The sequence below is a fragment of the Ahaetulla prasina genome, chromosome 2 (assembly GCF_028640845.1).
Source record: "Ahaetulla prasina isolate Xishuangbanna chromosome 2, ASM2864084v1, whole genome shotgun sequence".
NCBI lineage: Eukaryota > Metazoa > Chordata > Lepidosauria > Squamata > Colubridae > Ahaetulla > Ahaetulla prasina.
The window spans coordinates 3755217-3777002 of record NC_080540.1 but is presented as its reverse complement, the minus strand read 5'-3'; the positions used below and the strand labels follow the sequence as shown (position 1 = coordinate 3777002).

Sequence of the window (21786 nt, the reverse complement as noted above, 5' to 3'; positions counted from 1 at the left end):
CATGCAAAATACAACATAATGGAATTTTGGAAAAATTCAGAAGAAATTTTGTTGACTTTCTACAGTTTGATCTTTTTTTCTAACCTTGTTACCATTTTCATTTCTCTTTTCCTTTGAAGGTAATACTGGGCAGGAGAATCAAGATTCCTGGGAACTGTTCCAAGTGATCAATGCTAAAGATGGAATGGAGAACTTTGGAATTCAAACGGAAATAGAAAGCCATGAGAGAAACCAGTCAAATAATTGGAATCAAGATAGCTCATCTTCCACTGATGCTCCAATGCAAGACTTTCTTGCCCAACAAGAGAAAATATGGAAAAAATACATTGAGGAAAGTGTGAAGCCAATCAAAGCTAAATTACCTGTAAATGAACACTATTTAACACAAAACAAAGGAGAAGATGGTATAGGACACAACGGACAAAATTGCAATGGGACATTCATTCATTCTCTTGGAAATAACTTCCTTACATCTCAAAAAGTGATTCATACTAAAAAGGATCCTTATAAATGTCTGGAATCTGGAAAACATTTTAGAACAAGCAGGCAACTTACTTCCCATGAAAGAATTCACACTGGGGAGAAACAGTGTTCAGAAGCCCCTGTAGCCCATGCAGCCCAGTCCCTCCAGGCAGCAGAAGAGAAACCATATAAATGCATGGAGTGTGGGAAAACCTTTATTCATAGCAATGGACTTAGAAACCACAAAATGATCCACACAGGAGAGAAACCATATAAATGCATGGAGTGTGGAAAGACCTTTGCTCTACGCAATAGACTGACTGTGCATAAAAAGATCCACACAGGGGAAAAGCCATTTAAATGTATGGAGTGTGGGAAAACCTTTACTCAAAGTGGTCATCTTATTTCCCATAAGATGATCCACACCGGGGAGAAGCCATTTAAATGCATGGATTGCGGAAAGACCTTTGCTCACAGAGGTAATCTTATTTCCCATCAAGTGATCCACACAGGGGAGAAACCATATAAATGCATAAGTTGTGGAAAGACTTTTGCTCGTAGTGGTGATCTTAGAAACCACAAAAAGATCCACACAGGGGAGAAGCCATTTAAATGCATGGAATGTGGAAAGACCTTTGCTCAAAGAGATAATCTTATTTGCCATAAGATTATCCACACAGGGGAGAAGCCCTGTAAATGCATGGAGTGTGGGAAAACATTTACTCGTAGCTATGAACTTACTATACACAAAAAGAGACACACGGGAGAGAAACCATATACATGCATGCAGTGTGGGAAAACATTTACTCGTAGCTATGAACTTACTATACACAAAAAGAGACACACAGGAGAGAAACCATATAAATGCATGCAGTGCGGGAAAAACTTTATTCGTAGCTATGAACTTACTATTCACAAAAAGAGACACACGGGAGAGAAACCATTTAAATGCATACAGTGTGGGAAAACCTTTACTCGTAGCAATGAACTCGCTATCCACAAAAAGACCCACACAGGGGAAAAACCATTTAAATGCACGGAGTGTGGGAAAGCCTTTACTCAAAGCAATGGACTTAGAAACCACAAAACAATCCACACAGGAGAGAAACCCTATAAATGCATGGAGTGTGGAAAGACCTTTGTTTACAACAGTAGTCTTACTAATCACAAAAAGATCCACACCGATGAAAAACCATTTAAATGTATGGAGTGTGGGAAAACCTTTACTCATAGCAATGGACTTAGAAACCACAAAAAGATCCACACCAATGAAAAACCATTTAAATGCAAGGAGTGTGGAAAAGCCTTTACTAAAAAAGGTCATCTTATTTCCCATAAGATGATCCACACAGGAGAGAAACCATATAAATGCACGGAGTGTGGAAAGACCTTTGTTCAACCAGGTCATCTTATTTCCCATAAGATTATCCACACAGGGGAGAAACCATATCAATGCATGCAGTGTGGTAAAAACTTTACTCGTAGCTATGAACTTACTATCCATGAAAAGAGACACATGGGAGAGAAACCATATAAATGCATGCAATGTGGGAAAACCTTTACTCGTAGCAATGAACTTACTACCCACAACAAGATCCACACGGGAGAGAAACCATATAAATGCATGGAGTGTGGGAAAACCTTTACTCATAGCAGTGTGTTTAGAAGCCACAAAAAGATTCATACTGGAGAGAAACCATATAAATGCATGGAATGTGGAAAGACCTTTGCTCTGAGCAATAGACTTACTATCCACAAAAAGATCCACACAGGGGAAAAGCCGTTTGAATGCATGGAATGTGGAAAGACCTTTGCTCAGAATGGTAATCTATCTTCTCATAAAAGGATCCACACTCGAGAGAAAGTATATAACAATAGCAATTCCACTTCAGACTTCCATACCACTCCACGAAGCTTTATAGCAGCGTTTGAGGAGTTTACAAAATCAGCATATTGTCCCCAAAAATCTGGGTCCTCCTTTTACTGACCTGAGAAAGATTAAAAGACTGAATGAACCATGAGCCAGTCAGGTCAAACTCAATTTTTCCTCCATTTTTTAACTGGTTTTCTTTTTTCTTTTTCATTCAGAGCTTTTTCACAGGCACAAGGGACGGGTTCGTCAAAAGAGACTAGAGAGGGTCTAAGTCCTTTCTGCTTCCCTCCTTCAATTTGAGGCTGAGCACATAATTTGAATAGGGCACCTGTATGTATGGAATTCAAGAAATAAAAAACAAATGTATAAAAATCATTTTCCAGATTGTGGCTTCCCTGCCTGTGTCCCATCTTCCTCCACTTAACACTGGAGTTCACAACAACTGCAAGACACAAACTTGTTTCCAAGAGGGCCTATTCTTCCATCCCAGCCCGCTTGGCCTTAACGTGCGATGATGTTGCCAGCCATCGGTTCCTTTGCCTGCTTTGGTCCATTTGCAGAAAATGGAGGCCTAAAGTTGTGAGAAATACATGAGATCTTGCACTACTGATCTCACGTGATCTTGTACTACAGTAAATTAGGCCTCTGTTCTATGCTAACCAAGGCCTGCATGAGATCCACAGCAAAATATTGGGCAAACAAAGGGAAGGCCTCTTCTTTTTCAAAGACTTTTGCCCTGGAGCTTGTGCAGTCCTCAGTTCCTAAAGAACACAGGCCTAAAATACTGCAGTAGAATTTGTCTTGATGCATATGCTCTGTGTACATAAAAGAAAAGATACCTTTATCAAGGTACAACATTTACAACACTTAATGATAGTCATAGGGCAGTGTTGGTGAACCTATGGCACACGTGCTGGAAGTGGCATGTGAAACCATCCCATGCTGTATGCGCGGCCTCGCAGGCTCCTCATCGCGTTCCTGCACTCAAATGTGCGCCAGTCGGCTGGCCGTCGCGCGCACATTGTTGGCGGACCCCAGAAGTGCAGTAGTCCATCGCGCATGCATGAGCCGGCACCCAGCCTTCCAGGTTGGTGTCACGTATGCGTGATGGACTGCCGTACTTCTGGGGTCGGTGGCATCGTGTGCACGATGGCCAGCTGACCAATGCGTGTTTGAGCGCAGAAATGCAACAGGAGCTGGCGAGGCACGCATTCGGCACGGGACAGTTTCGCGTGCCACTTTTGGCATGCGGGCTGGCACACGAGAATGCTAAAGGTTCGCTAACACTGTCATAGGGTGCAAATTTAACACTTAATGATAACAACACTTAAATGATAGTCATGGGGTACAAATAAGCAATCAGGAAACAATTTTTTTATTTTATTTTGTCACATAGTATATATAAGTATAAGCATGAAATTACTATACATATGAGTATGTAATAGCTATATTAATTGGATATAATGAAAGGAAACAATAGGACAGGAATGGTAGGCATGCTTGTGCTCTTATGCATGCCCCTTAGAGACCTCTTAGAAATGGGGTGAGGTCAATAGTAGACAGTTTTTGGTTGAAGCTTTGGGAATTTTGGGAAGAGATCACAGAGTCAGGTAGTTTATTCCAAGCATTAACAACTCTGTTACTGAAGCGGTTAACATTAAGCTTAAATCTATTATGTGCTCGTGTATTGTTGCAATTGAAGCTGAAGTAGTCTTTGACAGGAAGGACATTGTAGTAGATGATTTTATGAGTTAAACTCAGATCATTTCGATATTTTGATATATTATAAATATATAATATAAATATTATATTATTATACACTATATATAATATATAATAACATTATAATATTTATATATTATAAATACATATATTATAAATATTATAAATATATAATATTTCAATATTTCAATATAATATTTAATATCAATATAAATTCACTCTACCTTTTTGCAAGTGCTGCATAGGTATTGTTTGGCTGTATCATATTTTTATATTTTTGTAGATAAAGCAGTTTTTCTATATCGGGGGGTCTCCAACCTTTGCTATATCAGCAAAGCTGGCTGGGGAATTAAGTTGTCAAGGTTGGAGAGTCCTGTTCTGTATTATGAATCCTGCTCAATTCTTTGAATGTGTGCTGGGTGAAGCAACAATTGCTAACAACATGCATACAATTCTCTTTGTTGCATTAAAAATCACTAACACACTAAAGTGTTTGGATGGCCTTGGGGGGTGGCATATTTCCGCTCCTGTTGGGTTGAAACTGTTTTTCTAAATACAGATTATTAAACTTTCTCTGTCAAACTGCAGGAAAAAAAGAAATAGATACATACAAATTTAAGATTACTTCCATTCTTTTAAAATGTATTTTAACCACTTTTCCATCGTTTTAAATTTTTTGTTTTGCTCACTGTTTTGTCACTTTGCTTTGTTTGTCACTTTGTTTTGCTCACTTTGTGTCTCATTCTTGACTCCAAATTTTCATTTTCTCTTTCCATTTATGGTCTAATGATATATCCCTGCCTTAATTTTTTTTTATTTCTTTTTGTCACAACAGTATACACAAACAATTGTCATAGATAAAACAACCTGTCTTGAAGAAAATATATATATATATGAGTAAAAAATATGCATCAACTATATTAATTTGATATAATGAAGGGAACAATAGGACAGGAACGGTAGGCACTATTGTGCTCTTATGCATGCCCCTTACAGTCCTCTTAGGAATGGGGTGAGGTCAATAGTAGAGAGTTTTTGGTTGAAGATTTTGGGATTTTGAGTAGAGACTATGGAGTCAGGTAATGAGTTCCAAGCATTAACAACTCTGTTACAGAAGTCATATTTTCTGCAATCAAGTTTGAAGCGGTTGACATTTAGCTTGAATCTATTTTTTGCTTTTGTAAGATTGCGATTGAAGCTGAAGTAGTCTTTTATAGGAAGGATATTGCAATAGATGATTTTGTGTGTTAAACACAGGTCATGTCGAAGTCGACGGAGTTGTAAATTTTCTAATCCCAGGATTTCAAGTCTTGGTATAAGGTATTTTGTTGTTTTCGGAGGAGTGAAGAACTCTTCTAGTGAAATATTTCTGGACTCGTTCTATTGTATTTATGTCAGAGATGTGGTATGGGTTCCAGACGGATGAGCTGTATTCAAGAATAGGTCTGGCAAATGTTTTGTATGCTCTAGTTAGTAGTGTAGAGTTTTTAGAAAAGAAGCTGCGTAAAATTAGGTTTACAATTCTTAGGGCCTTTTTTGCTATGTAGTTGCAGTGGGCTTTGGCATTTAGGTCATTTGATATGAGAACTCCAAGATCTTTGACAGGGTGGGGATCGTCAGTTAGGTAATGTCCATTAAGTTTGTACTTGATGTTAGGGTTCTTTTTTCCAATATGTAAGACTGAGCATTTGCTGGTTGAGATTTGGAGTTGCCAAGTTTTAGACCAATCGGAAATTAAGTTGAGATCTTCTTGAAGGGTAGAAGTATTATTAGTGGTATTAAATAGTTTGACATCATCAGCAAAGAGAACACAATAACTTGAGATGAGGTCACAGAGATCATTTATGTATAGTATGAAGAGTGTTAGTCCAAGAACACTACCTTGAGGAACGCCACTTTTGACAGGAACAGGATTTGATATAGCGTTGCCAATTTTGATCACTTGTTGTCTATTTGACAGGAAGGCATTTATCCAATTGTGAAGAGGTCCCGAAATGCTGTAGGATTTTAGTTTGAGGAGCAGTTTATCATGTACTACTGAATCAAAAGCTTTGCAGAAGTCTATGTAGATTGCATCTATTGTTTTTCCTTGATCAAGGTTGGTAGTCCATATGTTTTTGCAGTGGAGGAGTTGTAGGTTACAAGACAGTTTTTTTCTGAAACCAAATTCTCCAAAGGGCTTAAGCTTCCTAGTCACATTCGTTGAGGTGAATTTCCTACTCAATCCCTAAGCAAAATTGTTTTTTCCCCATTATAGTTTAGATTACTATTCCTTTTCCACGATCTTCCTTTCTTAGTTTTGTAATTTCACCTTTTCTCCTGCCAGAGTTGAAACGCCATTTTCCCCTCTTCAATTTCTCAATTAGAGCCTCTTTATGAGGTAAATTTATGGAATATCCAGAGGTTTTCCTTCATTTTGGAACTGGTTTTTCTTTCCTGTTTTTGTTCGGGGGTCGCCAGGAAGGGCAAGGCAGCCATTGAGAGGGGCCTTTCCTCCGACTCCCAAGCCCATCATCCCTGCCCTCTTCGTTCCCCTCAGACGCGCTCCTCTTTCCCGCCCTTTCTAGAATCCTGGCACTTTGCGCCAAATCCACCAGAGGGCGACTACCACAAAGACAAGGGAAATCCAGCCGCTTCCCCATTGGGCCACTGGAGGGCGAACGTCACAGCTGCCTTTCCAGAGGAAGCTGCGAATGACGTCACAAACGCTTGCCGCTCTAGGACGTCGCACTCGCTCCCCTTAACCCCTTGGGCTCGGCAGTAGGTGGAGATGCTGCGGGAGAAGGTCTAGATGTGCCCAGGGTGAGGAGGGAGGTTCTTCCCGGGTCCCATGTTCCCCAGCAAGATTTTGGGATTTTGAGACTATGGAGTCAGGTAATGAGTTCCAAGCAACAACTCTGTTACAGGTCATATTTTCTGCAATCAAGTTTGAAGCGTTGACATTTAGCTTGAATCTATTTTGCTTTTGTAAGATTGCATTGAAGCTGAAGTAGTCTTTATAGGAAGGATATTGCAATAGATGATTTTGTGTTAAACACAGGTCATGAAGTCGAGTTGTAAATTTTCTAATCCCAGGATTTCAAGTCTTGGTATAAGGTATTTTGTTGTTTTAGGAGAAGAACCTTCTAGTGAAATATTTCTGGACTTTCTATTGTATTTATGTCAGAGATGTGGTATGGGTTCCAGACGGATGAGCTGTATTCAAGAATAGGTCTGGCAAATGTTTTGTATGCTCTAGTTAGTAGTGTAGAGTTTTAGAAAAGAAGAAATTAGGTTACAAGGCCTTTTTGCTATGTAGTTGCAGTGGGCTTTGGCATTTAGGTCATTTGATATGAGAACTCCAAGATCTTTGACATGGGGATCAATAGGTAATGTCCAGTTTGTACTTGATGTTGGTTCTTTTTCCAATATGTAAGACTGAGCATTTGCTGGTTGAGATTTGAGTTGCCAAGTTTTAGACCAATCGAAATTGTGAGATCTTCTGAATATTATGGTATTAAATAGTTTGACATCATCAGCAAAGAGAACACAACTTGAGATGAGGTCACAGAGATCATTTATGTATAGTATGAAGAGTGTTGTCCAAGAACACTACCTTGAGGAACGCCACTTTGACAGGAACAGGATTTGATAGCTGCAATTTTGATCACTTGTTGTCTATTTGACAGGAGGTCCAATTGTGAAGAGGTCCCAAATGCTGTAGGATTTTAGTTTGAGGAGCAGTTTATCATGTACTACTGAATCAAAAGCTTTGCAGAAGTCTATGTAGATTGCATCTATTGTTTTCCTTGATCAAGGTTGTAGTCCATATGTTTTTGCAGTGGAGGAGTTAGAAGACAGTCTGAAACCAAATTCTCCAAAGGGCTTAAGCTTCCTAGTCACATTCGTTGAGGTGAATTTCACCAATCCCTAAAAAAATTGTTTTTCCCCATTATAGTTTAGATTACTATTCCTTTTCCACGATCTTCCTTTCTTAGTTTTGTAATTTCACCTTTTCTACAGAGTTGAAGCCATTCTCTTCAATTTCTCAATTAGAGCCTCTTATGAGGTAAATTTATGGAATATCCAGAGGTTTTCCTTCATTTGAACTGGTTTTCTTTCCTGTTTTGTTCTCGCAGAAGGGCAAGGCAGCCATTGAGAGGGGCCTTTCTCCGACTCCCAAGCCCATCATCCCTGCTCTCGTTCCCTCAGACGCGCTCCTCTTCCCGCCCTTTCTAGAATCCTGGCACTTTGCGCCAAATCCACCAGAGGGCGACTACCACAAAGACAAGGAAACCAGCTTCCCATTGGGCCACTGGAGGGCGAACGTCAGCTGCCTTCCAGAGGAAGCGGAATGACGTCACAAACGCTTGGCTCTAGGACGCCTGCCCCTTAACCCCTGGGCTGGCAGGAGATGCTGCGGGAGAAGGTCTAGATGCCCAGGTGAGAGGGAGGTTCTGGTCCCATGTTAGCCGCCTCCATGCAGGGGATGCCAGGAAGGCGGCGGGGATCCGGCTCCTTTCCCGCCCCGTGTCCGGGGAAGAGCCCGAGTGGGGGGAGGGTCGGGTCGGCCTTGTGGAGGCCCAGCAGGAGAGGAGAGAAGCCGGGCGAGGAGGAGGCAGGATTCGCACCAGGCTCCCTGTCTCCGGAGGGGGAGAGAAGCGGGGCGGCCTCTCCAGCTGCCTCCTTCCCGGCCCTGCGCTGGGATGAGCCGCTTGGGGCTCCAGGCAGGTTGGGTGAAGGTTGTTTAGTGGCTAAATTCTACTTTTTAATTCTTTCTAATTATTTTTCCTTCAATCTCAGACACAGAAACTCGAAGCCATTTGAAATCTTTGCAAGCCAAAATAATAAAAAAAGAGCGGAGTCACTTGGAGGGATCAGAGTCCTGAGGCGCCAGAAATGGTCCTGTGAAGGAAAAGGCATCTGGAGACCCAGAAGAGTCCTTGGAGCCACTTGGAGTTGCTCTGCAGGAGAGAGAAAGGATGGAGACACAACCTTTGGGAAAGGAGGGAGCCGGAAAAGGCCCTTCAGCTGCTCAGCCTGGGAAGCTCTGGACAAGGACTGGGCAGAAGACCCTGGAGGAGGAAACAATTCTCCCTTCAGAAGTTCAGCCCTGGAATTTCATCCAATATCGGGAGGCTGAGGGTCCCCGAGAACTTTGCAGCCGACTCCATCACCTTTGCCATCAGTGGTTAAAGCCAGAAAGACATACAAAGGCACAGATGCTGGACCTGGTTGTTCTGGAGCAGCTCCTGTTCCTTCTTCCCCCAGAAATGGAGAGCTGGGTGCAGGAGTGTGGAGCAGAGACCAGCTCCCAGGCGGTGGCCCTGGCGGAAGGCTTCCTCCTGAGCCAGGCAGAGGAGCAGAAGGAGCAGGTCAAGTTGCAGGTGAGACATTTTAGTCTAGGGAGCCCTAAAGTGAATAGATAGAGAATGTGGTTGAATACTTCATCCCTCCTTCCCAAACTTCTCTGGCATTCATAATATGTGATGATGTCCCACCAATTCTTGTAGGACATTGTTCCATTGTTTTCTCACTGAACTTCAGTGATGGATATTGGGGGCTTTGAGGTTGTGTTCCAAATATAAGAATCCAATTTATGTCATGTGATGTACATTAATTCTGCTTTGTTTTTCCTTCCTCCTTTTTGAAGTGCTCCACTGTGGAGATCAGAGATCTTGAGGGAAAGAAGAATCCATCAAATCCCCCTCAGGAGCTATTTTTCAGGGGCATCCCTTGGGAAAATCCAAGTTGGAACATCTCAGGAGGTAATTGAAGATCCTCCTATTACCCATCTGTCTTACCTTCACTCTCTTCTCTTCTATAGAATACCTCTTCCTATTTTGTTAATTATGCATTTTGAAATTATTTACACCATCACTCTGCTAAACAAATAATTACTAAGTCTGCACTATTATTAATCATCTCATCATTCCTATCACCTATCTCCTCCCACTTATGATTGTATGACTGTTAACCTTGTTGCTGTATCCTTATAATTTATATTGACAGTTTCTTAATATGATTTGATTGTTTATTTGTTCCCTATGACTATCATTAAGTGTTGTACCTTATGATTCTTAATGAATGTATATTTTCTTATGTACACTGAGAGCATATGCACCAAGACAAACTCCTTGTGCGTCCAATCACATTTGGCCAATAAAGAATTCTATTACATTCTATTATTCTTTGCAGAGAAACAAAGAATGAAGTTTTCTGGTTTTTATGATGGAGATCAAACAGCGGTTGAACTTCCAAATCAAGTAAGAAAGAGAAAGTTATTAGATTTGTATTCTCCCTTCAGGAAGTAAAGCAGGTGTGCAGAGTGCTCTCTCTTCTGTTTCCCCCCTTGTTTGGACTGGGTTATTTTTGTGTTCTTCTACAACATGGACAGCAAAATAGCAGATTCAGGTTGTTGTCAGCCAGCATAGTTTCCTCTGGTTAGGAATAAACGTATCACAGTGGCAAGAACTGCTAGAGACCCATTCTTTTTGTAATTCTTTGACTTGGAATTGTGCAAGGCTAATAAAAAATAAATATATTGCCACATTACCATTTTTCAAAAGCCTTGTTTATAATCTCTAGTTCAAAAATAAGAAAATCATATTAAAAAATAAAGCAGACTATTAAAATCCAAATGAAGTGGCCACGTAGAGCATGTAATCATGGTACTTTGGACTACAAAATAATTTCCAGTTATCTCATTTGCGCCCCAATTAGGAGGTCAAACATTCCCGCTTTGGAAAGACTGAGAAATGACTTTCCCGGGGAATTTTTTCTTCGATTCAGCCAATGGCTCAGACTACTAGATCAATCAATGATAGACAGAGCGATAGATCAATTGATCCAGAAGTGGGATTTCTTTATTGAAAGGCACTGAAGGTTTTGCAGAATCAATCAACTTGATAAAACTTCCCCAAATACTTCTTTAGTGAAAGCAATTTTCATATTTGCCCATTTTAGCACCTAAAATTAAGACTTGTGAGACAGCCATTTAACAGTATATCTTTGCTTTACAATGAATAGAATATCAGAGTTCAGGGATCTTGGAGGTCTTCTAATCAAGCTGATCAGACAGGAAGCCCTATAACATTTCAGATAAATGACTGTCAATTTCTTCATAAACACCTCAGTGTTGAGCACCCACAATTTCTGGCACAAGTCATTCCACTGATTAATTGTTCTCATTGTTAGGAAATTTCTCTTTGTAGGTCATTTCTCTCCTTGAATAGTTTCCATCCTGCTTCTTGGAACACTGCTGGCGTGTCAGGTCCTTCTTTTCATTAAACTAGACACCCAATTCCAGCAATTAGTTCATTGTATGTTTAGCCTGCAGTCCACTAATAATTTTTTATTTACTCTTCTCTGCAGATATTTTTACATCTGCAACTAAAACTGGGTGCAATATTCAATGTGGTGAAAAGGCATTATAAAGTGATACTAATGTGATCTTTATTCTATCTCCTCTTTCAGCCTCTGATTCTGGTTTGTTTTTGGTTTTCAACTGTAGCATACTGCTGGCTCATGTTTAAGTGATTGTCCACTGGACTCCAAGATCCCTGTTGCATTTCTAGTGTTGAGCCAGGTATCATATTCTGTGCCTGTGCATTTGTTGTTCTTTCCAAATGTAGAACCTTACATTCTGTGTGATTTCATTTTTTATGGAGCCCAATCTATCTCTTTCTATATCTCAAGCTTATCTTCTACTGATTTTTTTTGTCAATTAGGTCATGTCTGGAATTTGTGATCTATTCTGTTTTTCCATGTTCAGAATCTTGTCCTTAGGATCTGTATTTCTCAGGAGGAATGGTCTCAGCTATTCTGACCAAAAATGCATTAAGTCATTGAAAACCACAAATGGTCTCTCTAAGTTTTCTAGTCCCCAATCAGAGTTCAAAAGACAAATTATAGTTATTTTTTTTTTTTTTTTTTTTTTTATTGAAAGAGTTTTAAAAACAAAACATTTTCCCCCTCCTCCCAAAACAAAACACCCCTCCTCCCCCACCCCGGCTTCCCGGGTCAATCACTGAGTAAAGTCAATCAAATAACCACATCCAAAGCTTTTCGTCTCCCAACCCCTCCCATTACATAAAATAACTTTCTAATTATTCAAAGGCAATCTGATATTTCTTAATCTGATATCTGTTTTGTAGATAATCAATCCATTTTTCCATTCAATTAAATATCTTTCCTGCGTATTGTCTTTTAAAACGCTGAGATTTTAGCCATCTCAGCCAAATTAATGACTTTCCCGGGGAATTTTTTCTTCGATTCAGCCAATGGCTCAGACTACTAGATCAATCAATGATAGACAGAGCGATAGATCAATTGATCCAGAAGTGGGATTTCTTTATTGAAAGGCACTGAAGGTTTTGCAGAATCAATCAACTTGATAAAACTTCCCCAAATACTTCTTTAGTGAAAGCAATTTTCATATTTGCCCATTTTAGCACCTAAAATTAAGACTTGTGTGAAGCACAGCCATTTAACTTAGTGCATATCTTTGCTTTGGGAACAATGGGAATAGAATATCAGAGTTCGTAGGGATCTTGGAGGTCTTCTAATCCAACCCGCTGATCAGACAGGAAGCCCTATAACATTTCAGATAAATGACTGTCCAATTTCTTCATAAACACCTCCAGTGTTGAGGCACCCACAATTTCTGGCACAAGTCATTCCACTGATTAATTGTTCTCATTGTTAGGAAATTTCTCTTTGCTTGTAGGTCGGTTCTCTCCTTGAATAGTTTCCATCCACTGCTTCTTGGAACACTGCTGTCGTGTCACCCCGGTCCTTCTTTTCATTAAACTAGACATACCCAATTCCAGCAATTAGTTCATTGTATGTTTTAGCCTGCAGTCCACTAATAATTTTTGTTACTCTTCTCTGCACAAGATATTTTTTACATCTGGCAACTAAAACTGGGTGCAATATTCCAAGTGTGGTCTTACCAAGGCATTATAAAGTGATACTAACATGTGATCTTTATTCTATCTCCCTCTTAATGCAGCCTCTGATTCTGGTTTGTTTTTGGTTTTTTTTTTGGGCAACTGTAGCATACTGCTGGCTCATGTTTAAGTGATTGTCCACTAGGACTCCAAGATCCCTGTTGCATTTTCTAGTGTTGAGCCAGGTATCACCTATTCTGTGCCTGTGCATTTGGTTGTTCTTTCCTAAATGTAGAACCTTACATTTCTCACTGTTGATTTCATTTTTTTATATGGAGCCCAATCTGTCGGTCTTTCTATATCTCAAGCTTATCTTCTGGAGTGCTGATATTTTTGTCAATTAGGTCATGTCTGCAAATTTGTGAATCCCGCTATTCTGTTTTTTCCCCCCCATGTTCAGGGGAGTCTGGTGTCCTTCGAGGAGGTGGCTGTGTATTTCTCAGAGGAGGAATGGTCTCAGCTGGATTCTGACCAAAAAGCGCTGCATTCGGAAGTCACGCTTGAAAACCACAGGAATGTGGTCTCTCTAGGTAAGTTTTCTAGTCCCCAATCAGAGAGTTCAAAAAGACAAATTATAGTTAGGTTTTTTTTTTTTTTTTTTTTTTTATTGAAAGAGTTTTAAAAAAAACAAAAACATTTTCCCCCTTTTTTCCCCCTCCCTCCCAAAAAAAAAAAAAAAAAAAAAAAAAAAACAAAACATCCCCCTCCCTCCCCCACCCCCGGCTTCCCGGGTCAATCACAAGGTAAAGTCCAATCCAAATAACCACATCCAAAGCTTTTCGTCTCCCAACCCCCTCCCCATTACATAAAATAACTTTCTAATTATTCAAAGGCAATCTGATATTTCTTAATCTGATATCTCTTTTGTAGATAATCAATCCATTTTTCCATTCAATTAAATATCTTTCCTGCGTATTGTCTTTTAAAAGCGCTGAGATTTTAGCCATCTCAGCCAAATTAATAACTTTCAATATCCATTCTTCTATTGTAGGTATCTCTTCTTTCTTCCAGTATTGTCCAATCAACAGTCTTGCTGCTGTTATTAAGTTCAAAATCAATTTAGTCTCAATCCCTGTACAATCCATTATAATTCCCAAAAGGAAAAATTGTGGCAGGAACTTTATCTTCTTCTTCAGTACATTTTGAATAATCCACCAAATTCTTATCCAAAAGACCTTAATTTTCTTGCAAGTCCACCAAATATGAAAATATGTAGCATCATCACAATCACACCTCCAACATTTCGCTTGGATATTAGGATACATACATGATAATTTTTTGGGATCTAAATGCCATCTATAAAACATCTTATAAAAATTTTCCCTTAAATTCTGTGCTTGTGTAAACTTAACATTTCTAACCCAAATTTTCTCCCATGTTTCCAACATTATTGGTTCCTGAATATTCTGTGCCCATTTTATCATACAATCCTTTACCAAATCCTTTTCGAATCTATTTCAAGCAACACATTATACAATCTCTTTATATGCTCCTGGGTCTGATTTCTAATTTGCTTTATTAAATTTTCCTCCTTTGCATTATACCAATTTTTGATCTTCTTTTCCATCTAGCACTTATTTGCCCATATTGAAACCAAGTATAATTCCTCCTTCTTCATTTTAATACCTGTAATGATTTTAATTGCAATCTACCTCCTTCAGCATACAAAAGTTCTTTATATGTAATCATTTCCTGTTTCTGTTCTATATTTATATTCTCTATTGCATGTCTAGGGCTCATATAGGAATCTTATAATCTAATTTATAGGAATATTTATTCCAGACCATAAAGAGCACTTCTCAACACATGATTCTTAAAAGCCCTATCCACTTTTTTCCATAAAATAAGTGCGCATCCATATAACAAGTCATAACCTTCTATATTCAAAATTCTTTCCTCTGTTAAGTTAAACCAGTCACTTATTACTGAGGGTTACTGCTTCATAATATAGTTTAAAATTAGGCATTCTTAAACCACCTCTTTCCCGTGAATCCTGTATTATTTTCATTTTAACCCTGCCTTTTTACCCTGCCATATAAATTTATTAATCCCACTCTGCCAATCTTCCAAATTTTTATCCTTTTTAATTATAGGTATCATCTGGAACAGAAACAAAATCTAGGTAACACATTCATTTTAATAGCAATCCTTCCCAATAGGGATAACTGCAATTTCTTCCAGCCATTCATATCATTCTGAACTTTTGCCATAGCAAGTCATAATTATTCTTATAAAGTTTCTTGTTCGATGAGCTAATATAGACCCTAAATATTTAACCTTTTTACTACCTCAAATCCTGTCATTTCCTCTAGTTTTTGTTTCTGTTGTATAGACATATTTTTAATTATCACTTTTGTTTTATTCTGATTTATTTTAAATCCTGATACCTTTCCATATTTATCAATTACTTCCAACAAAATCTACTTGAATTTATAGGATTCATTAACGTAACCACTACATCATCTGCAAAAGCTCTAACTTTGTACTCATATTGTCTAATCTTAATTCCCTCTATTTTCATTAATTCTTATTTTATCTAATAATGGTTCCAGAGTCAAAACAAACAATAATGGTGATAAGGACATCCCTGTCTTGTTCCTTCGCAATCTTAATAACTTCTGTCAAACTACCATTTACTATAATCTGTGCTGTTTGCTCTCCATAAATCGCTTTAATTATTCTAATAAAACAGTCTCCAAATTGCATTTTCTCTATTAATTTAAATAAAAAATCCCAATGCAATCGATCAAAGGCTTTCTCTGCATCCAAAAAAATAAGTGCCGCTGAAGTATTCTTCTTTTCCAAATATTCCAATATATTAATAATCTGTCTAACATTATTCCTCATCTGCCTCCCTTTTATAAAACCAGATTGATCAGTATGAATTCTTTGTTGTAAAACTAACATTAATCTATTTGCTATTATTTTTACAAAAATCTTATAATCATTATTTAAAAGTGAAATCGGCCTATAGTTACCAGGTTTAGAGCAGTCTTGCTCCTCTTTCGGTATCAGTGAAATAAAAGATGTTTTCCATGACGGGGGTATTCCCACTAATTGTATCTGATTAAATAATTCTTTAAGTGGGCCTAATATTTCATCCTGTGTTTTTTATAATTTTGCATGTATAGGTATCTTCTTGGAGGAGGTTCTCTTATCCTTCTTGTATCAATTACTCCATTCCAGTCTCCTAATAAAATAAACGAACTATAATCCCAGAGGGTCAACCTCTCATGTAACATTTTGTAAAACTTTTCTTGTTGCTGATTAGGTGCATAAATACCTATCAACAAAGTCTTTTGCATCTATCACCAGTTCAATAGCAATAAATCTTCCTTGAATATCTGCCTCAATTAGCTTAGCTGGTATATCCTTTCTGATATATACAACAATTCCATGCTTCTTTTCCAAAGCTGATGCAACAAAATGGTTACCCAATTTTGAATTAAATAAATATTTATGGTCTGATAATTTTATATGTGTCTCTTGCAAACAAATCACATCATTTTAAATTGTTTCAAGTAGTGAAATATTTTCCTTCTTTTCTGAGCTGAATTCAAGCCATTAACATTCCATGACAAGATTCTATTTGCCATTACTGGCCTCCTGAAGCTTTGAAGCAGACAACGGAAGCTCCTCCTCCGGTATCTTCCGTCTAGCTCCTCCCACAGCTTCCATAATGGGATCCTGACTTTTACTTTGAGACTGTTGCTCTTCTTTACGCTTAAGGGCTCCTCTTGTCACCCTTTGCTCTTGTGGTTCCTCTAATACTGGCAGCAATAAAGGCTCTTGGGTCACTGCGCCTTCTTGAGTCTCTTGAAGTTTTCTATCACTTCTATTTCGACTTTCAAAACTGTAGAAAGAAAATCCTTTGCCTTTAAAACCGTGTCAATTCTATATCTCCTTCCTTGATAGAATAGTGTCAGTCCAACTGGCACCTCCCATCTGAATTGAATCTGATGTTTTTTAAGTTCTTGTGTAAAAAGCAAATTCCTTCCTGTCTCTTAACATCTTTGAAGGAATCTCTTTCAACACCTTCAACTCCTGTTCTCCAATTTTTAAAGTTGTCTGATATGAAACTTGCAGAATTTGATTTCTCATAGTCCTTTTCACAAAATAAACCACAATGTCCGAGGAAGCTTTCTCTGTCTTGCAATCCAAGAATTAACTCTATATATTTTATCAATTTGGTAAGCTACCTCTTGGGGTCCGCTTCAATAAATTCAGCCAATGCTTCTGATATAATTTTCTTAAGTCTTCTCACGCTCTTCTGCATACCACAATTCTAAGAGCTCCTTCCATAAGTTTATATTGTAATATCACAACCTGATCTTCATTTTGATCCACTTTTTCTGAACACCTTTCATTTCATCTTCTAAATACTTATTTGACTGAGAGATCTGTTGCATTTCCACTTCCAATCCTTCAATTTTTTACTCAGTCCTTGAACTGCCATAAGAATATCTTCTCTTATTTTGCATTAAAATTCTCCATCATCTCTTTTGCCTATCTTCAGAAAGTTTTAATTGTTCTTTCAATATTTCCTCAAGACTTGGTTCAGATCCCCTTCTTCCAGAAGGCTTTAAAGGTTTAGCTGCCATTCTGTCTTCAAAAGAATCAGGAATTCAAACTTAATAACTCTCCTTCCCTCCTTTCAGTATAAAAAAAACTCCGTTTGTAACAATCCACAAGTAACGCTGCTTCATCGTACTAAAAGATTTTACTTTCACTTTTAGACGCCATTTTAAAAGTCAATTAATCAAAGACAAAGAAAGGTTTCAAATTTCAAAAAGGGAGTCGGTACTTGCCGTGCTGATTCTACATCAAAGTTCGAACGCTTGTGAAATTCCCGTCTGCTTGGAATATCAATCAATTTAATAAGTTCTCTAGAGCAGAAGCAACATTCCTCTCCTTTTCCCTGATAAAAAACAGGGGCGTGCTGAAGTTGGAAGGAGTGGAATTCGGTGGGGTCATAAATCCAGGAAAATTCGCTCTTAAGAGCAAACCCCCTGTCAGACCTGCCACTCTTCCACAATTCTGATGCTAAGCTCAGTGAACAGTGATTTATTTTCTGTTTCACTGACTTTTACAATCTTCTAACACGGAGTGCTCTGTTTGAGCACCCAGCAGGAGGGTGACGTCACTGGAGCCTCATTATAGTTAGGTTTTTATTTAAAAAAATCACTAATCAGATATTATCTCCTGGGAGGGAGAAGGAAACGATCTGGCCTTCTGGTACTCCAAGGAAGGGAAGAGTCAGTGTCTCTTTGCTTACATCGGGGGTTGTCAAACTTTTTAAACAGGGGGCCAATTCATGGGTCGGTGCGGCCAGGTGGTCATGTGACTGGATGGGCGTGGCCAATTTAGCAGTCCATTTTGATTTTGTCCTTCCTAAGATGTACTTGCTCAAAGGCATCTATTGAACCTTTCCTTCCTTGGAAAGAATTTTGAAAAAATTCAAAATTTTTAACAACCGGATCTGTGGGCGTGGCTTGGTGGTCATGTGACTGGGTAGGCATGGCTGAGTGGTCATGTGACTGGCTGGGCGGGCATGGCCAACTTGACCTCACTCACATCAAAGGGTGTGTTGTGACTCCGGCTCCCGAGCCTGTCCTCACGAAGATGACTCTGAAAGTGACGTATCTTCCTATGTGAGGTGGGAGGACAGAACAGGGTGCCTTGCCTGGCCTCTCCTCGCCTCAAAGGCCTCAATGAGATACAATTTCCCTGTCTATTTATTTACTACTACTGAACATCCAAAATATACTATTTCATTCTATGTATATGTGCCATATGTGTATATACATATTACATAGTATAGTGTGTGTATAAGCACAAAAAAAGATACATTATCTACTATATATACTATATGTGTATGTACAAACACACACACACACACAGAGCTGTTCTAAAACTACACATTCAACCTCACTTACTACATTTGGAAAAACACACCTAGAGTCCACTTTCTGCCACACATTTAACTGTAACTTCTGTACATTTAGAACATTACACACACCTTCAGATGTTCTTCCCTAACTTGCACATGACTGTTAGAGCCAGGAGCGGTCATGGATTGAGTAAAATGTGGTGAAACTCACTTAACAATGCGCTTGCTTAGCAACCAAAAATTTGAGCCCAGTTGTGGCCATAAGTGAAGGACTATTTCGGCCTTCGTCTGCATGGCAGCCTTGTCTTAGTAAACTACTTGCCTTTTCTGGCAATTTTCCTCTCTGTTAGAGGCACCAAAATAATCCAGATGATATAAGGTCTCCTGCTGGAGCAAGGGATTCCTCCAAGGTCCCTTCTATGATTTATGTAAGGATCTGCTGGAGCAGGGGATTGGACTAGATATAACGGTAATGGCGAACCTTTTTCTTGTTGCGTGCTGGAAGTGGGTATGTGCACGTGTGCAACAGCACGTGTGTGCCAGTACCCATAATGAAATGCTTACCCCTCCGACATGTGCATGCGTCCATGACCCCCCATGCTTCCCCCACACATGCACCCTGAATTGCACATGCGCATCCCTGTCCCTGCGCTTTGCCCAGCATGTGCCCCATTTTGAGCCTGGAAAGTCATTATTCTGAGGCAGGGCTATTTAGCCCAACTGATTCTTGCTGTTTCTGTACGCGGTGGGCTTTCTGGTGAGCTGGCGAGACTATTCGGTTACTGCGGCAGCTTGTAAAGCTCAGGCTGAGCCTGTGGGCTGCCAGGTCCGGAGCCAGCAGCAGCTTCTTCCTGTCACTCAGCCCTTGCCTTGGGGTGACTTTTTCCGTCTTCAGCCCTGAAGGGTAGCGGAGTCTTCTACTTCGTGCCATAGGTTGACCGTCACAAAGATAGAAGATAATCTCCGAGATCCCTTCCAGCCCTAGATTTCTGTGCTGTTTCAAAGAATCTTCTGAAGCCAGGGTTTGTGGTCCTTCCTCCTTATTTTTCCCACGCCGTGTATCTTATCTATCTTATCTATCCATCCATCCTTCCATCCAACTATATCTCATTCACTTTCTCCTCCCTCCCTCCCTCCCTTTTTTTCTTTCCCTTCCTTCTTTTCTTCCTTTCCCTTCCTTCTTTTCTTCCTTTCCCTTCCTTCTTTTCTTCTTTCCTTCCTTCCCTCTTTCTTTATCCCTTTTCTTCCTTTCTCTCTCCCTTTTTCTTTTTTCTCCTTTCTTTTCTTATCTCTCCTCTCTCTCTCTTTCTTTTTCTTTCTTTTTTCTCTTTCTTTCTTTCTCTCTCTGTCTCTCTCTTTCTATCCTTTCCCTCCCTCCTTCCATTTCTCCTTCTAAAGCTAGGAGACCAACCTGAAACAAAAATTCCTTTGGATGAAACCACCCATTAATATCTGGCTTATTCAACCCAAGACACACAGGCATGAACACAGGCTCTTCAGTTCCACTGCTGGCCCCTCCTGCAGCAGCAGAGGAAGGGCCGGCATACACGTGGCAGCCAGAAAGGAAGTCGCAGCAACAGAAGCTGAGATGTTTGCAGTGGACGTAAAAACGTAATTAAGCTGCCTTAAAGCGGTCCAGTGCGTTTTGCCCCATTTCCCTGTCCCATTTCCCTGGAGGCAGGTAAAGGGAGCTTGGCAGCAGCTGAATCTTGACATGGAAGGTTTATTCAAAAAGAAAGTAAAAGAGACCAAAAAAAGAAAAACAAATCCCCTCAAAAGACTGCAAGACGGGCAGTGAGGGAGAAGACATCCAGGCAGGCTGTGACATTGGGGAGGGAAAGAATGAGAGATGAGAGAATGAGAGATAGTGAAAGCTGAGCTTCTTGTAGCCTTCTTGCAGCTTTTGCAGCTTTTTGCTGAGCTTCCTTGCAGCTGGGATCTCCCCCACTCCCGACAAGGCGAGAAGCGGCCGTGGCTGTGAGGGATGGGGAGGGGTGAGGCTTCAGTTGATTCCTCAAACTGAACATAAAAACTGTCTGAATCCCACCACTGCTTACATCATTTCTAACAGATGTCCAGTCTTCTTGAAAGCTTCCAGTGATGAAGCTTCCACAACTTCTGAAGGCAAGCTGTTTCACGGGTTGATTGCTCTCACAGTCATAAAATGTGAAAGAAGCAGTTCAGTATTGTTGTATATGCCCTGTGAATGCTTGCTAGATTTCAATCTGGATTTATTCAACCTTGGAGCATATTTTCCTGCGGTCAATGCAATGGGATAGGAGAGTACAGTCCCTGTACATGTGAGACAGAGCAATATTAGGCGAGCAGCCAAGGCAGGCAACGGAGGCAAACAGGGAGACAAACAGCCGACAGAAGAAAATGGGAGCAACGGAGGCAAATGGGGAGGGAGACAAATGGGCGATGGAGGCAAATGGCAGTGGGGCAAACAGAGAGGGAGTCAAACGGCAACTGAGGCAGATGGGGGTGATGGAGATAAACGGGGCAGCAGAGACAAATGGGGAGGGAGACAAATGGCGATAGAGGCAAATGGGGCAGTGGAGGCAAACGGGAGGGAGACAAAATGGAGCAACGGAGGCAAATGGGGGCAGTGGCAACAGTGGCAAATGGGGAGAATGGAGGCAATTAGGGAGGGAGACATGAAGGCGACGGAGGCAAATGGGGAGGGAGACAAATGGGTAATGGATGGAAATGGGGCAGCAGAGGCAAATGGGGAGGGAGACAAACGGCAATAGAGGCAAATGGGGACAGCGGAGGCAAACGGAGCGAGACAAATGGAGGCAGTGGAGACAAACGGGGAGACAGAGACAAATGGGGGCAGCAGAAGTAAACGGGGAGGGTGATAAACGGGGCGACAGACAAGTGGAGAGGGAGACAAACAGGTAATGGAG

At 40.0% G+C, this 21786-nt stretch overlaps 1 protein-coding gene across 6 annotated transcripts in view; it reads left to right on the top strand.

Moving 5' to 3' along the window:
* Positions 1–21786, top strand: part of LOC131192680 (zinc finger protein 107-like) — a 49824-nt gene that overhangs the window by 13811 nt on the left and 14227 nt on the right. For 4 of the 6 annotated variants that reach the window (XR_009153776.1, XR_009153774.1, XR_009153775.1 and 1 more), the window contains exons 1-4: positions 8844–9423; positions 9690–9804; positions 10235–10302; positions 13388–13517. Coding sequence is in view for 3 of the 6 variants with exons in the window: in XM_058172059.1 (XP_058028042.1) it covers positions 9019–9423; positions 9690–9804; positions 10235–10302; positions 13388–13517 (718 nt within the window). In the remaining 3 variants the exon portion in view is untranslated. Of the gene's footprint in view, positions 1–119; positions 2327–8843; positions 9424–9689; positions 9805–10234; positions 10303–13387; positions 13518–21786 lie in introns of those variants that run through there. The other 2 variants (XM_058172062.1, XM_058172061.1) reach the window with 2 other exon arrangements.